This window comes from Chelonia mydas, chromosome 2, assembly GCF_015237465.2.
Source record: "Chelonia mydas isolate rCheMyd1 chromosome 2, rCheMyd1.pri.v2, whole genome shotgun sequence".
Lineage (NCBI taxonomy): Eukaryota > Metazoa > Chordata > Testudines > Cheloniidae > Chelonia > Chelonia mydas.
The window spans coordinates 81,074,324-81,089,500 of NC_057850.1; the positions used below are offsets into that span (position 1 = coordinate 81,074,324).

The following is a 15,177-nucleotide window of genomic DNA, read 5'->3' on the forward strand; positions in this document are numbered from 1 at the left end:
GGCTGCTGTTGGGACTGTGTGCCCCCTCTGAAGCTTCGGCTGGCGTTGCAGCCACGATTACTGCTCTTCTCCCTCCTCCCCTTCCGGCCCCCCAAAATAATGGCTGCGGCCAGGGCCATGTGCCCCTCCTTGGGGCTGTGCCCAGTGACTGCAGCCAAGGCCATGTGCCCCTGCTCTGCAGCCTCTGGGCCGGAACCATGGCTGTGCGCTCTCTACTTCCCACTCTCCTCCCTCCTCCCCCCCACAAACTGTGTCTGGTGCTGAAGCCAAAGATGTGCCCCCTCCCCACCCATGGCAGTGGGACTTGTTCTGTCATTTCCCCTCTCTCCTCCAAATGGGGCTCCAGCCATCATTCCTTTTCCTTCCCTAGCCTTGCCCCCCCAGTTATTTTTAGTAAAGTCACAGACTCCTGTGAACTTTTGTTTGTCTGCGACTTTCAGTAAAAATATCCATGATAAAATCTTAACCTTAACCATGATAAAATACCTATCAGTTTTCAAAGAGAAGGCTGTTCAGTGGTCTAAAGAAGTGGGGGGAGCCTGGGAGATAGATGTAGAAGAACTTAAGGCAGTTGTCTCTACTCCCCTCAGCCACTGTTCGTGGAGTGTAATACTGAAGCTGATCCCAGGATTTGATACTGGCAAACTAAATAGAGCAGTAAAATGGCCTTTGCAAGGCTAAGTGTCAACAAAACGTGTATTGTGAGCTGTTGATGTTTCCATGGACTAACACTCTAGCCATTAGCCTAGTTAAAGCAGAGAAGAGTAGGTGGGGATTTATTTAACAGAAGGGCTTTTCAGTGTTCCAAATCTTAGTAGTTTCTTTCTGATATTAAAACCACATTTATGTAAAAATTAAGCCTTTTAAAGGGACGAATAAAAATGCTGCCTAATCAGGAGTTTCAGATTGTATTAACTGATTTAGTATTCCATTGATCCTACTTGTGTAAATAGAGCAATAGTTCAGCTCTTAGGGTGTGATGGTTTTCCTTAATTGCATGAAGCATGAAATGTACAGAAGCAGAAGAGGAGGAAGTAACTAAAGGAAAAGAGAATCAGCTTCAACTTAGCTGCTTTATTAATCAAGAAGTCAAATATCTTTTTACAGGACTTAAATTGGTGAGTAGTATTAAATGTCTTGTTTGATTTACATTCTAAATTACCTATATCAGTGCCCTTGGCTATCAGAGGCAATATTTGACAGCAAGCTTCACTTCCCAACTGTAAAAGGTAGCTGACCTTTTTGAGTAGAATATGGCAAGAGGAAAAGGGGAGATGAATTGCATATTAACCAAAAAAACGGGAGCACTAGCTGGAACCTGACATAGTGCAGCCAGAGATTGATTTCTAATTCCAGCTTTCTTCAGGTAAATCTATTGATCATGCTTAGGGCTCTGTGTCTGTCACAGAGGTCATGGAAGTCACGGATTCTGTGACCTCCATGACTTCTGAAGTGACTACTGTGGCTGACCCCAGGGCTGCCCCTGGGGCCAGTTACTCAGGCGGCCCTGGAGGCAGCAACACCGGCCGCTGCTGGAGTGACTCTGCAGCTAGCTGCTAGGGTGGCCCCAAGGTCAGCCGCACTGGTGTTGCTCTGGTGGCCCTGGGCAGCTGGCCCTGGGGGCTGCCTGTGCAGCAACCAAGACGGCTGGTTCAGTGGCCAGGGCAGCCGCTGGCCCTGGGGCTCTGCTGCTGGCCCCCAGGGGGTTCTCCGTGCCCCCTGTCAGCAATCCTAGTGGCAGCAGGCCCCCTGGGGCTTTCCCCCTCCCCCCAGCAGCAACCTGAGTGGTCGCGGGCCCCCTGGGGTTTCCCCGCCACCCCCAACCAGCAAAGACAGGAGCAGCAGCAGCAGGCCACCTGGGGTCCCCCCACCCCGGATTCAGTCAGGGGTATTTATGGTATAAGTCACGGAGAGGTCACTGGCTGTGATTTTTTGTTTCTTGTCCGGGACCTGTCCATGACTTTTACTAAAAATACCCATGATTAAATTGTAGCCTTAATCATGCTGAATTTATCCAAACTATCATAGGGTTTGGATAAATATTCTCCTTTGAACTGAGACAAAAAAACAAATGACCTAAACGCTTGGAGCATGTCTTTTCAGGAATAAGGCCAAGTACTTTGTACTACTGAGAGAAACATGTAGGTAGCACCATTCGTAATTGCGGATATGTTTATCAAGTCAGCCATTGTTGAATTTGCCACCATCTACAGAAAGATGCTGGTTTGGCTGTTGGTGAAAAAGCTGTCATACCAAGCAGGAGCAGAAGCATACTGATGGGCAGAGCAAGCAGAATGCCAAATCTGAGAACTTTCTACACAGATGGTGTAGGGGAATGCTAAGCTGAGAAATCTAGAAGGAAGGGAGAGGAAGGAGTATCTGTTAACTCTCCCTGCTTCCTCAGCAGCCAAACTATAAGATTTTTTTCTTCCACTTCACTCATCCAGTGGCAACTGCTACAACAGTTAGTGTACTGTCAGCAATAAATTCTGAGGCAAACAAATTTACAGCAGCATAAAGTAGAAGAACATTTAAAAGTGAGTTATTAAACTCCTGCAAAAATTGCGGGGCTTTCCTGTGAATTTGAGCCTAACATGCGATGATATATGCATGGCGTAGATTACCACTAGGTGTGGTATTTGTGTAAAATAATAGTACTTTAAGAGTTGTTTACATTTTATAAATTATTTCCACAAGAGTTCACTGTTGTTTGTGAGAGAAATAGTGTATATGGGGTGAGAAACCTTAGATAAGTCAGTCTCATCTCAGTCCCCGGAAAAATCATGGAGCAGGTCCTCAAGGAATCAATCCTGAAGCACTTACACGAGAGGAAAGTGATCAGGAACAGTCAGCATGGATTCACCAAGGGAAGGTCATGCCTTACTAATTTAATCGCTTTCTATGATGAGATTACTGGTTCTGTGGATGAAGGGAAAGCAGTGGATGTATTGTTCTTGACTTTAGCAAAGCTTTTGACATGGTCTCCCACAGTATTCTTGTCAGCAGGTTAAAGTAGTATGGGCTGGATGAATGCACTATAAGGTGGGTAGAAAGTTGGCTAGATTGTCGGGCTCAACGGGTAGTGATCAATGGCTCCATGTCTAGTTGGCAGCCGGTATCAAGTGGAGTGCCCCAAGGGTCGGTCCTGGGGCCGGTTTTGTTCAATATCTTCATAAATGATCTGGAGGATGGTGTGGATTGCACTCTCAGCAAATTTGCGGATGATACTAAACTAGGAGGAGTGGTAGATACGCTGGAGGGCAGGGATAGGATACAGAGGGACCTAGACAAATTGGAGGATTGGGCCAAAAGAAATCTGATGAGGTTCAACAAGGATAAGTGCAGGGTCCTGCACTTAGGACGGAAGAACCCAATGTACCGCTACAGACTAGGGACCGAATGGCTAGGCAGCAGTTCTGCGGAAAAGGACCTGGGGTGACAGTGGACGAGAAGCTGGATATGAGTCAACAGTGTGCCCTTGTTGCCAAGAAGGCCAATGGCATTTTGGGATGTATAAGTAGGGGCATAGCCAGCAGATCGAGGGACGTGATCGTTCCCCTCTATTCGACATTGGTGAGGCCTCACCTGGAGTACTGTGTCCAGTTTTGGGCCCCGCACTACAAGAAGGATGTGGATAAATTGGAGAGAGTCCAGCGAAGGGCAACAAAAATGATTAGGGGTCTGGAACACATGACTTATGAGGAGAGGCTGAGGGAACTGGGATTGTTTAGTCTGCAGAAGAGAAGAATGAGGGGGGATTTGCTTTCAGCTACTTGAGAGGTGGTTCCAAAGAGGATGGTTCTAGACTCTTCTCAGTGGTAGAAGAGGACAGGACAAGGAGTAATGGTCTCAAGTTGCAGTGGGGGAGGTTTAGGTTGGATATTAGGAAAAACTTTTTCACTAGGAGGGTGGTGAAACACTGGAATGCGTTACCTAGGGAGGTGGTAGAATCTCCTTCCTTAGAGGTTTTTAAGGTCAGGCTTGACAGAGCCCTGGCTGGGATGATTTAGTTGGGGATTGGTCCTGCTTTGAGCAGGGGGTTGGACTAGATGACCTCCTGAGGTCCCTTCCAACCCTGATATTCTATGATTCTATAAATTTTTAAAAAATTACATGGGTTTCATCTAAATAGAAGTAGAGTAAGTAAATTTCTCCAACTAGAAAAATCAAGGGTAAGGCTGAGAATCTTCTCTTTTTGGGACAAGCCACCTGAGGGAAGACTGACCTTCCAGAATTCCCCAAACTTGTAAACTTGGGAAGAGAAAGTCATGACATCAACAACCGGGCCAATCTAGCCTTTTACTAGTCTTAGTCTGCACATGAAGGAGGTCCATGAGCAAGAAATGCTGTGCCAGCAGAACATCGCTGTCTGGCTTCTGAACTGCAATTCCAGCTCCTGCTCTGAGAGCCAGAAGACTGAACTGAAGAATTTGCAAAAAAAACCATTACCTTAAGTATCATATTTTTCTTTTTTGTTTCTTTTGTTTTTATTGTCTGGAGACATCCCAGTCTGTTTTAGCCTTTTTTGTTTTTAGGGTGTGGCAGTGTGCATGCGTAAAGTCCGCATGAAGAAGGCACCAGAAGGAGCTCTAAATACTTGCAAATAAAACTATTCACTAAAGTGTGTTTAAAAATCCTGAAAGGCTTGAAATTTCCATCTGTAATTTCTGGTAAATAAGAGTGGTGAAACTTGTGTTTATAATACACATTAACAGACTCCCTTGAAGATAACTCTGATGGGGGTGGTGGAAAGAAAAGTTAGATCTAAGAAGGTAGCTTTATAATTAGCTCTGAGGTTGTGCTCTAGACATTAGATGGTTTTGGTTTCAGTATTAATCAGCTCCAAGTTATAAATCTAATTGACTTTGGTTACAAATCCCAACTAATCAATTTTACCAAACAACCAGCAATCTCCTTAGAATCCTCTGTAAAATGTGTAAGTATTGACTGTTTTTTTGATATTTGATTATTTAACTACATGATTTTAACCCCAGTCCAATATTGAGACTAATGTATTGATTTAATAGTTAATATTGCTTTATTCTGTAGTTTACTATTAGTAATAGCTTAGCTTTGGTGATATATTTTCTTGATCATATTTTTAAGTGGTGTTAAACTTTTATACAAAGATATACTTAATCACATTTCTTTTAATAATCATGGTTCCTAAACCTTTAAGAACCTAGATGCATACCAGGTGGTTAATCTGAATGTTTTATCAGCTCCCCCTAATTAGTCTTTGGTTTTCATGTTACTTGGTTTTGTTTGGATTTTACATTTGTTTTCTACTAATGTGTTTCTAAATAATTCAAACAGTGTTCTAAGGTAAGTCTGTTACTCAGTTCAGGGTTATACTCTTTTGTTAATTACACTGATATAATAGTAATACTGTAAATATTTTAATTGCTTATATCTAAAGTCTTTCACTGCACAACTAGTTTATAGCATGTAATTTTCTAATGGGGGAAAAAGCTTGATGATGGAGATAATTGTATGGTATCTTTAAGTTAAGCATCACAAATGTTTATGGCACTGAAGAAAAACATGGTCCTTGTGCAGAGCATTCTCATATTCTGAGCTCTTCTAAAATTTCAAGCTGTAGCAACCAGGTAGAAGAGTATGCTTGGTGGAATAAGGACTAGGGTTAAGATTGTATATGTTCCATACAACTGCTTTGGTTTTTATGTTGTATAGGTGTGCATTATTAGTTCAGTGCTAATATTATCACTAATTTCTTTCACAGCGTCTTCAAGAGGAAATCACAAAACTTTCTCCAACATTGCAAAGAAATGCTCTGTACATCAAATCTGTGAGTAGTAATCAGTCATCACTATTCTTGTAATCTTATTAACTTCATCATGTTGACAAGAATTTTTTGGCTCAAAACACTAAGTTGCTGTTGGAACAGAATGTGTTGAACCTTTGCAGATTTCCAGAACCAAGAAGTGTAAAAATCTGAGCAATTTATTACTTTATTTAATCCAGAGGCTCCAATCAAGATGTAGCACTTTTGTGCTAGGTGTTGCACAAAGACATAGGAAGACCCAAGTCCCTCCAAGAAGAGCCTACAATCTAAGACAAAAATGCTAAATGTCTAAATTCTCTGTGAAAATCTGAAGTATAATGGATCCCTCTAAATATTTTCTTATTTAGTCCAAGATTAGTCGTTTGCCTGCCTACCTGACTATTCAGATGGTTCGATTTTTTTACAAAGAGAAGGAATCAGTGAATGCCAAAGTTCTTAAGGTCAGTAGCAATCTTCATCAACATTATACTGAAGTTTAGAGTTTTTATACACTTGGAGATCAGAATTTTATTCTAGTTCGTTAACACTTGCAGATACTATTCTGTTGAAGTGTATTTGCTCTCAAATTACTCCTTATATAGACAGAACATAATTCCAAAAGCATACAGTATTTTTGAATAAAGAAATATATTGAAACTGTCAGAGAAACTACATTGTCAAATTAAATGTTGTTTTTTCTGCAAGGGACTGAAGTTAAATTGCCCTGATGCTATTAAGCATTTTTTACCCTGTCTTTCGCCATTAGTTCAGAGGAGGATGTCACATTTGCCACTTTGTGACTATCCTGTCTGGGGTGAGGGCTCTTACTTTCAGCTTACTCCCCAATCAACACTCTGAGGGGAGAACTTCCAAACTTAGTGGGCCTCTTATCTTTGACTGACTGCTTCATTTGTAGTGTTCAGGCAGCAGGGATGCTTAGATTACTTTCTGACTGTCAGACAGGGAAGAACCTGCCTCTCCACCTGCTTTTAGGAAAAGGAATGAAAAAGAAAGTGGAAAATATATAAAATAAAGGCTTGTGTGGCCCATTATGATATGACTAGGCCTCCAAGAAAATGTGCGCACATAGAATGGAAGAAGGATGTGTGTGAAATTAGAGCAGGAGGGCAGAGGCAGCTTTAGGTATAAGAACCCTGTTGGGGCTTTACTTATTTGGAGGGACCTATAATCCTCTACTGCTTTGACAAGTCCTAAGCCAGCCCACTCTCCCTTTCCTGAAACCCGCTGAAAAGCAGCACAAGAAAAAAGTCTCGCTTCCTTCTATCATGAAGTAAAGGCTGGTTTTGTGAGAGGTGGGAAAAGATCTGAATGCTTGCATGTAACAGATCCTATATTTAGTACTCTGTTTTGGATAGTGAGACAATTTAGGGGTGAGTAGAGAGATTGCTGCAATGAGGGAAGATGTGAAGGTGTGCATAGCTATAGAGCACAGACGTGCCAATTTATATGTAGCTTGTTAGTGGGGTGTATACATGGATTTTTTTTGTTTGCACAGCATATATGTAGCTAGGCTGTAGGTGTGTTTACTTGTGGTGGTTATGCATGTTTTTGTCCTCTAGCTATGCCACTACAAAATTGCACAATAGTGATGAATGCTGCTGCATTGGGCCACTTTTGAATACACAGTTAAACAGCAGAAATTTTATAGTGGGCATAAGTCAATTAGATTTCAATTAGAAAAATTTCACACACACAGATTTACAAAATAATTCATCCAAGAATTCAGGACAAGTTCTATGCCTAGTTTTAAGTTTCTATCATTTTTTTAGTTTAGACTGCAAGTACACATTTTTATGCTCAGCAGCTGAAAAATAGCTATGCATGTGGTGTCTAATACAATTAGATGCCATTAGTGACTATGCAACTGAAAACGTAGTAGAAATAATGTAGTTAGCATGCCAAAAGCCAGTTCTTAACTCCTCATAACTTTAATTTTACTTGCCTGTATTTAAAACCAACAAAATGACAATTTCTGATAAACATCATCACATGCAGTGTTTAATTCAGAAATTCAGCTGTTTGCACAAATATCTGTCTCCCTTCTCGAAGGTTCATATCGGAGATTCAGCATTTGCCAAATTAAAATAATGAAAATAAAAACATGGATATGAGACACAGAATGGAAAGTTTCAGTCCCAAAGGAAAGCTAAGATTTAGTGAAAATAGAATTATGATAGAAACTGAGTTTCAAACATGACAGCACTGAGAATGGCAGGGGCCAATTATGTGGTAGTGGATGGAATAAAAGAGGCCCTTTTCTGCCTGGATTGGCTCTTCACTGCCTCGTGTCCCTGTCAGCAAATCAGATGCCTGCAACAGGTTTCCAGGAATACTCAGTGAAAGCTCTCCCTTTTGTGGAGCAGGCCCATTAGCTGACTGACATCATGCAGCTCAGGGAGCATGGCCTATTCTTTCAGCCGTGCAGCTGAATAGAGGTTGAAGAGTATGGTTTTCATACTATTCACACTCAAAAATGGATTGATCTTGGCAGAGAAATATCTATTCCTACAAAGGTGAAATGACACAAGAACTAGGGGTCACCAAATGAAATTAATAGGCAGCAGGTTTAAAGCAAACAAAAGCAAGTATTTTTTCACACAACGGATAGTCAGCTTCTGGAACTCCTTGGCCTTCACAACGTCTTCTGTCAAGACTATAACAGGTTTCAAAAAAGAACTAGATAAATTCATGGAGGATAGGTCCATCAATAGCTGTAAGCCAGGATGGGCAGGGATGGTGTCCCTAGCCTCTGTTCGCTGGGAATGGGCGGCAGGGATGGATCACTTGATTGCCTGTTCTGTTCATTCCCCCTGGGGCACCTGGCATTGGCCACTGTCAGAAATACAGGATACTGGACTAGATGGACCTTTGGTCTGACCTAATATGGCCGTTCTTATGACAGCAAGTAGTACTGTAAAAGAGTAAAATAAAGAACTGTCCTAGGTATGAACACTTTGAGAAAGCATTCATTAATTGTATTTAAAACTATATTATAAATTAGTATCAGTAAGTGATTAGGCAATCTAAACTGTAGGCGCAGATATAAATAACTGAATCCCTCTGAGATGTCCGTTATTCAGTGTGTCTATAGAGAAAGGACTGTTAACATGTAAATGTTTGTATTAACTGTTTTTAGCTTGTTGCAGCTTACACTGCATTGGCCTGTTACAGAAACACACATCAATTCTACCCCATATGTAGACATACACAAATATTTGTAGTCAGTTTTTCAGCAGAGAGCTAATCGGACAGTTGTGTGCATTTCTATTACATCTATTATGTGGACATCTTAAATTATTTTATACTTTTTGAATAAATCAAGAAAAGGCTGTGTCAAAAATATGGCTAAGTACATTTAAATGATCAGAGGGGATTGGCTTTCTATGAAAAAACACTTTAATACGGAGTTCTAAATTGAGCTAATAGCCTGACTCTCTTTGTAACTTGTTCCTAGGATGTCAAATTTCCTCTTATGTTGGATGTGTACGAGTTATGTACATCAGAACTTCAAGAAAAGATGGTTTCATTTCGGTCAAAATTCAAGGATCTAGAAGACAAAAAAATAAATCAGCAGCCAAAGAATGTAGGTTACATGAATATTTTTTAGCCATTTTGATTTATGTAGTATCCTGAATTAATGTTTTGGTTTCATATAATCAACGAAAGTGGGACAGCATGTCTTAAAACTAATATCTAATAAAAACTAATAATAAAATAGTATCAAGTGGTAATTTACAAACCTGCATGCTGACATAATGGGCCATAGTTTGAATTTTTTTCATGACTTAAAAAAAAAAAAAAATTCTTGGATTTGATAGGTTAATTCCACAAACTGTTCACGGAAAAGTCTCCATCTTAGCTTCTATGCACAATTGTAATTGGTGAGATGAATAGTAGACGCTTTAGGTTTACTGAATAAATGAAAGTGGTTTTTTCAATTTCATAAATTGATATATTCAAGCAATTTAAACTGCAGTTTTGTGGGCTGTGAAAGCTGCTTATTATGTAAGAGAATGTTGACCTGGTTATACCAATGTGCTTTAATGTCAGTCATACCAACTTTAACTTAAAAGGACTTGCATATAAACAAGGCTGTGCCCAGGAATAATGATCAGATTACAGAACTTCAGCTTTGTTTCAAGAGCCTGGAGTAAATGTGTTTCAAAACTCAAAATTGGAATATTCAACAGTATTTGAAAAAAAAAAAAAAAATACATGCCTAATCTGATTAAAAAAATTCACCTCACACAACGTAAAAGTTTCATCCAAGGATAGTCCAGAAAAACAAATCCCTTAAATATTACACATTTTTCTCATTACCTATTGAAAAACTGAGCAAAATGTCTCTCATACATACATACATGTACAATATTGTCTAAGTGTAGCAAAGCTGTCAGCATAGTTGTTTGAATGGAAAAAAGTGCTGATGCCTGCTCTTACATGGGAGCAACTTGTTTGTTGCAATTCCCTGAAAAATCAACTTCTAAGAATTGTAAGTTAAATCACTCTTACCAGACAAATATGTTTGTGCTTTAATTTCAGTAGACGGACTGTTCCAAAAATATGGTGCAGTTGATCTTTTTTTGGTGGATGGAGACCATTCATATAGAACAAAGTATTTTTTGCTATGCACAAGTACTTTCTATAAATATGTAAACGGTGACATGCCCAAATACTGCTGCTTACTGGCAGATCATTTAAATCTCAATAGAATGAAGCTGCTCTCTCAGCTCTATATCCTAAAGGGGTGCCAAGTGGCTGTGATTGGTATTGAATTGAAGAGCGGGAGTAGATGTGGTCTTATTGGCTCAATAGTATGTTTTTAAAACTTCTAGTTATTTATTTATGTGCTTTGATTTTGTTACAGCACAGGATATTTCTATAAGCAATTTTGTTGTATCCTGTATGGTACACTGATTTAGGTTCTTCTTTAAAAAAGATGTTAAGTTGTACATTAAGCTATACCATTGTATAGCTGTTGCTAAAGCTGGATTGTTCATATCCCATGCCCCATCAGCTTTCATTTCAGTCTTTGGAGGAGGAAGATTTTTTTTCCCCTTTAGATGGGGGAGAAGAGGGGTTTATTGTGAACAGAATTGATTTGCATTTAGTTTGCCTCCCATCTTTTTATTTTCCTTTCTAGCCTCTCCCCTGCTTTCAGAGTGACCCTAGCAAGAGATGAAAACTTTCTATTGCAGAATCTTGTTGGCACTCCAGTCCATTTTCACATTTTCTGCTGCTTATATTGTCCCTGTTGGGTGATTTTTGGGTGCCCACCTCGAGATCTTACTGGTGTCATTTTCAGAATGTGAGTGAGCATATTTTGGAAATCAGGTTCTGTTAAGGTGTTTCATGTCAAGCAACCAAAAAAATCAAGGCAAACAATCTCTCTTGAAAGATGTAGGCCAAACATTTTGATACAGTATAGTAAAGCATTTTAAAATTCATAATAAAAAAATTAATTGTTTTCCAGTCTAGTAAAGGTGATGGTGCACAGAAAGAAGTTAAATATGAAGCATTTTCCTTTCCTGATGGTAAGTGAATGTTGAGAGGTTTAATGTCACTTTAAAACTTGTATCGTAATTAAGCAAGGGCAAAATTATCTTGTATATGGGGGGGAAATCTCCCCATCAGATAATTCATTTTCAAAGTCATGAAAAATAAAGTTATCAGAAACCCTGGTGCAGTGTAATGGAATGGAGAGATTAATGGCAAGTCAAGGCATGTTTGCTATCTGTTTAAGACACTTCATCACAGGAGCCCTATATTCATTCACAGGACAAGCAGGTCATATGCTGTGCACTGAGAGGCAGTTGCATTGTGGTATACAGTTGTTTTCCAAGTCTCCTGGCTGGGAGTTAAAAGTTGAAGTCCAAAGTCAGAACTTAATTTAAATGGCAATACTTATTTTGTAATTACCATGTTTTGAACTAGTAGACTCGACTCATTTCTCTTGTAGAATCCAGGCTTGGGATGCAAGTAATGAAAAGTCCACTTAGGCAGCAGGTAGCATTGTGAGTTCAACTCCCACTCTATTGTGGTGGTGGTTTGACACTGAGTGGACCGGGGCAGCCGGGGAGTGGGTATATTGGTGGTAGAGCATTCAAATGATGTTCCATTGGACAGATGAGCGCTGATTGCTTCCATAGGGACCATAGTGCAGAACTGCTGAAGGACAAAAGAGATGGGTGGTGTGAGCTCTCATCCAGTTCAGTTGCTTGTCTTCTCCCATTTGAGATGCTGCTATCCATCTGTGTTCCTCCAGGTTTTTCCACACTTCTGTGTTTACAATGATAGAGACTGCAAAGGAAAACCTCTCCCCTCTTCAGATGTATTTAAGATGTAGATTGAAAAGTAAAACCTCAATGAGTGTTGTTTAAGTTCCATTTAAAAAAAACAAAACAAAACAACTAGGCATTGTACCAGTGCTTTCATTTGATTCTAAGAAATCACCACAGAGAGAGAGAGCAGCTCAGTACTGAGCTGCTGATTTTTAAGCTGTCTTCACACACAATGAGCGATGGCACATGTCATCTACATACTTTCATGCAATAACCATGCAATACGAAAATATTTGTCCGTTTTCTCTCCAATTTCACAATAAGAATAGGTGCAGGAACTTCAAAATAAGCATATTAAGGGTATGTCTTCACTACCTGCTGGATCGGTGGGCAGTGGTCGATCCAGCGGGGATTGATTTATCATGTCTAGCCTAGGTGCAATAAATCGACCCGAGCGCTCTCCTGTTGACTCCTGTACTCCAGCGCTGCGAGAGGCTCAGGCAGCAGTCAACTCACCACAGTGAGTTGATCTAAGTACATCGACTTCAGCTACGTTGTTCACGTAGCTGAATCTGCGTAACTTAGATAGATTCCCCCCCCAGTGTAGACCAGGGCTAAGTTACCATGTGAAAAGAGAATTGTTTCCAAAACTAATGTTGGCAGGTAAAATGAGATCTGCTTTTAAGTTCAGCATGCTCTCAAAGGTAGCTCACTGGACTCAGCAGGATTTCTTCTATCCTAATTCAGATTACAAAATTATTTCCCCTTTTTCTAAAAGAAATAACCCTAGTAAATAGTTGACTTAAGTGATGCATTTAGTGTGGTGATAAATTACTACATGTGAATGGTAGTGATGTCATTGGGGTTCCTTTCAAGTTGAACAGCATGAATGATGTCAGTTATTAAATCTGCAAAAACAGCTGATCTTTATTTACCTGAAATGTTCTATTTCACATTGACTATTCTGTAACCTGCAGTAGAGAGCTGTACTTTACTCTGCATTTGGGTTTTGATACATTTGACAACCAATGCCAGGCCAGTACAATCTAACTCTTGGTACAAGGAAAAAGCTGACCTGGGTTGCTTAAAACAGTTCTATTTAAATGGAAAAATGTATTATCTGCAATAAGTAAGGTTAAATTTTTTTTAGTAAAAGTCAGGGACAGGTGGAAGGCAATAAACAAAAATTCACAGAAGCCCACAACCTGTCCCTGAGTGCTGGCAGGGGCTTGAGGCTGGTCCGCCAGCCCTGCCCCAGAAGTCACAAAGGTCCTGGAAAGTCACAGAATCCATGCACTCTGTGACATTTGTATCCTTAGCTGTAAATATTGCAGTCTAAAGGTGATTCTAGCAAGGCAAGCTTAAACTGCGTGCAGATTGATGTTACTCATTGGGCTCTGTGTAATCAGTGTGGTGCAATTTTTTTTTTTCCAGATATTGGCTCCAATAACTGTGGGTTTTACGACCTACAGGCAGTGTTAACACATCAGGGAAGATCTAGTTCCTCTGGTCATTATGTATCTTGGGTAAAAAGGAAACAAGGTAATATCCTTTTCAGTGCAATTAACTAACTGTACAAGTTAACCAGTGCAGTTAAGTTTTTCATTTAAACAAAGTGTTGTCAGTACTGAGGCTCTGTTTAAACTTTCCTCCTAAAGGATACTAGACACAATTCTTATATTTACATGTTTATTTTATCTTTGTTTTTTGTAGATGAATGGATTAAGTTTGATGATGACAAAGTCAGCATTGTTACACCTGAAGATATTTTGAGGTTATCTGGGGGTGGAGACTGGCATATAGCTTATGTTCTACTTTATGGACCTCGCAGAGTTGAAGTAGTTGAAGATGAAGCTGAACACTAGTCTACAGTGTTAGTGGTTCCTGCCTAGGTGTGAAATAAATGTTGATCACTGATCATTTCTTTATCCTGGGAGCTTTAGCATTGGAGACAATTTGTTCAAGCCCTTTCTCCTGACATGAAGTGGGAAATTAGTCTATTTGAAACTGATCTATGTACCAAACACTTACAAAAAATCATTGCTGGACTGTACTGCTGCTCACTCAGTGGGAGTAGGACACTTAAATAGCTTTTACCTAAGGATAATTTTTTTAATTAACTAAACTGAGCCTCCCTCTTTCTCCTCTAACTTCAACCAAATATTTATTACACACCTATTCTTACATCATTTGTTACTCTTGCATGGTTTATACCACTTGTTCAATAGCTGTCCATCCTTTGCCTTGTCTGACAGTTTTGCCAGGAACATGGAAGGGAAATTGTTGTCTCCTTATGTAACTCAGTGCTGCTGCCCATAACCCACAGAAACATGGCTACAATCAAGTATTTGTCCAGCCTGACGTGCTGACTCAGTATGTTCTGTTGCTGGCATTTCGTGTCTTTAAAATAAATGGTGATCAACAACAACGATCCTGTTTAAAATTATCTTTCTTTATCTTGAAATGTGACGTGCCATCTGTGCGCAGGCACTTACGCTGCCTCTTAAACCAGAACTAAACTACAAGTGACCACAGAATCATGTCACTGTCAGCTAGCAGTACTGTTAGCACATATAGGTAAGTGCTATTGGTTCTTTAGGAATTTAGTTTTTAAAAGCTAGCTCTGTAACTGGTAGAGCAATATCCCAAAAGTAACCGTTGGGCTTAGTCACTTCATAGGTTTTAGTGCCATGTCTCTTACCTTGTCCTATGGAAAAGTACTCCATGAGGAGCTCAGCAGGAAAGGTGGTTATACCTGAAGTGCTGTCAAATGGAGAAAGTAAAACAGAAGTAACCCCTACTGAATGCTAAAACTAGAGAAATTTTAAGGTGGAAGTGAGTTTTTCAGGCAAGTTGCTGTCCCTTTAAAGCTGGTTAAATGGAGGAAGTATCTACCTTGCCTTGCTCTCGGAACAAGAGAGCCTTTGTGCCTGTATGGTGGTAGCACCATTTGTTAGCTATTTCTCAACATTAGCTATATTTACTTAGGCCTGGTCTGCATCCACTGTTTTTAGGGGCATGACTGTTCAAACCACTGGTAATTGTCCACAAGAGGTAGGTTGTACCACTTTAACTATACTGATACAGAAC

The 15,177-nt window shown here is 40.0% G+C and overlaps 1 protein-coding gene across 1 annotated transcript in view; it reads left to right on the forward strand.

Moving 5' to 3' along the window:
- Positions 1 to 14,515, forward strand: part of USP14 (ubiquitin specific peptidase 14) — a 33,877-nt gene extending 19,362 nt beyond the window's left edge. Inside the window, exons 10-16 of the mRNA XM_037892773.2 lie at positions 1,004 to 1,118; positions 5,744 to 5,809; positions 6,154 to 6,246; positions 9,261 to 9,389; positions 11,280 to 11,340; positions 13,522 to 13,629; positions 13,801 to 14,515. Coding sequence (XP_037748701.1) covers positions 1,004 to 1,118; positions 5,744 to 5,809; positions 6,154 to 6,246; positions 9,261 to 9,389; positions 11,280 to 11,340; positions 13,522 to 13,629; positions 13,801 to 13,952 — 724 coding nt within the window. The 3' untranslated portion in view covers positions 13,953 to 14,515. The remainder of the gene's footprint in view (positions 1 to 1,003; positions 1,119 to 5,743; positions 5,810 to 6,153; positions 6,247 to 9,260; positions 9,390 to 11,279; positions 11,341 to 13,521; positions 13,630 to 13,800) is intronic.
- Positions 14,516 to 15,177: the final 662 nt, after the last annotated feature.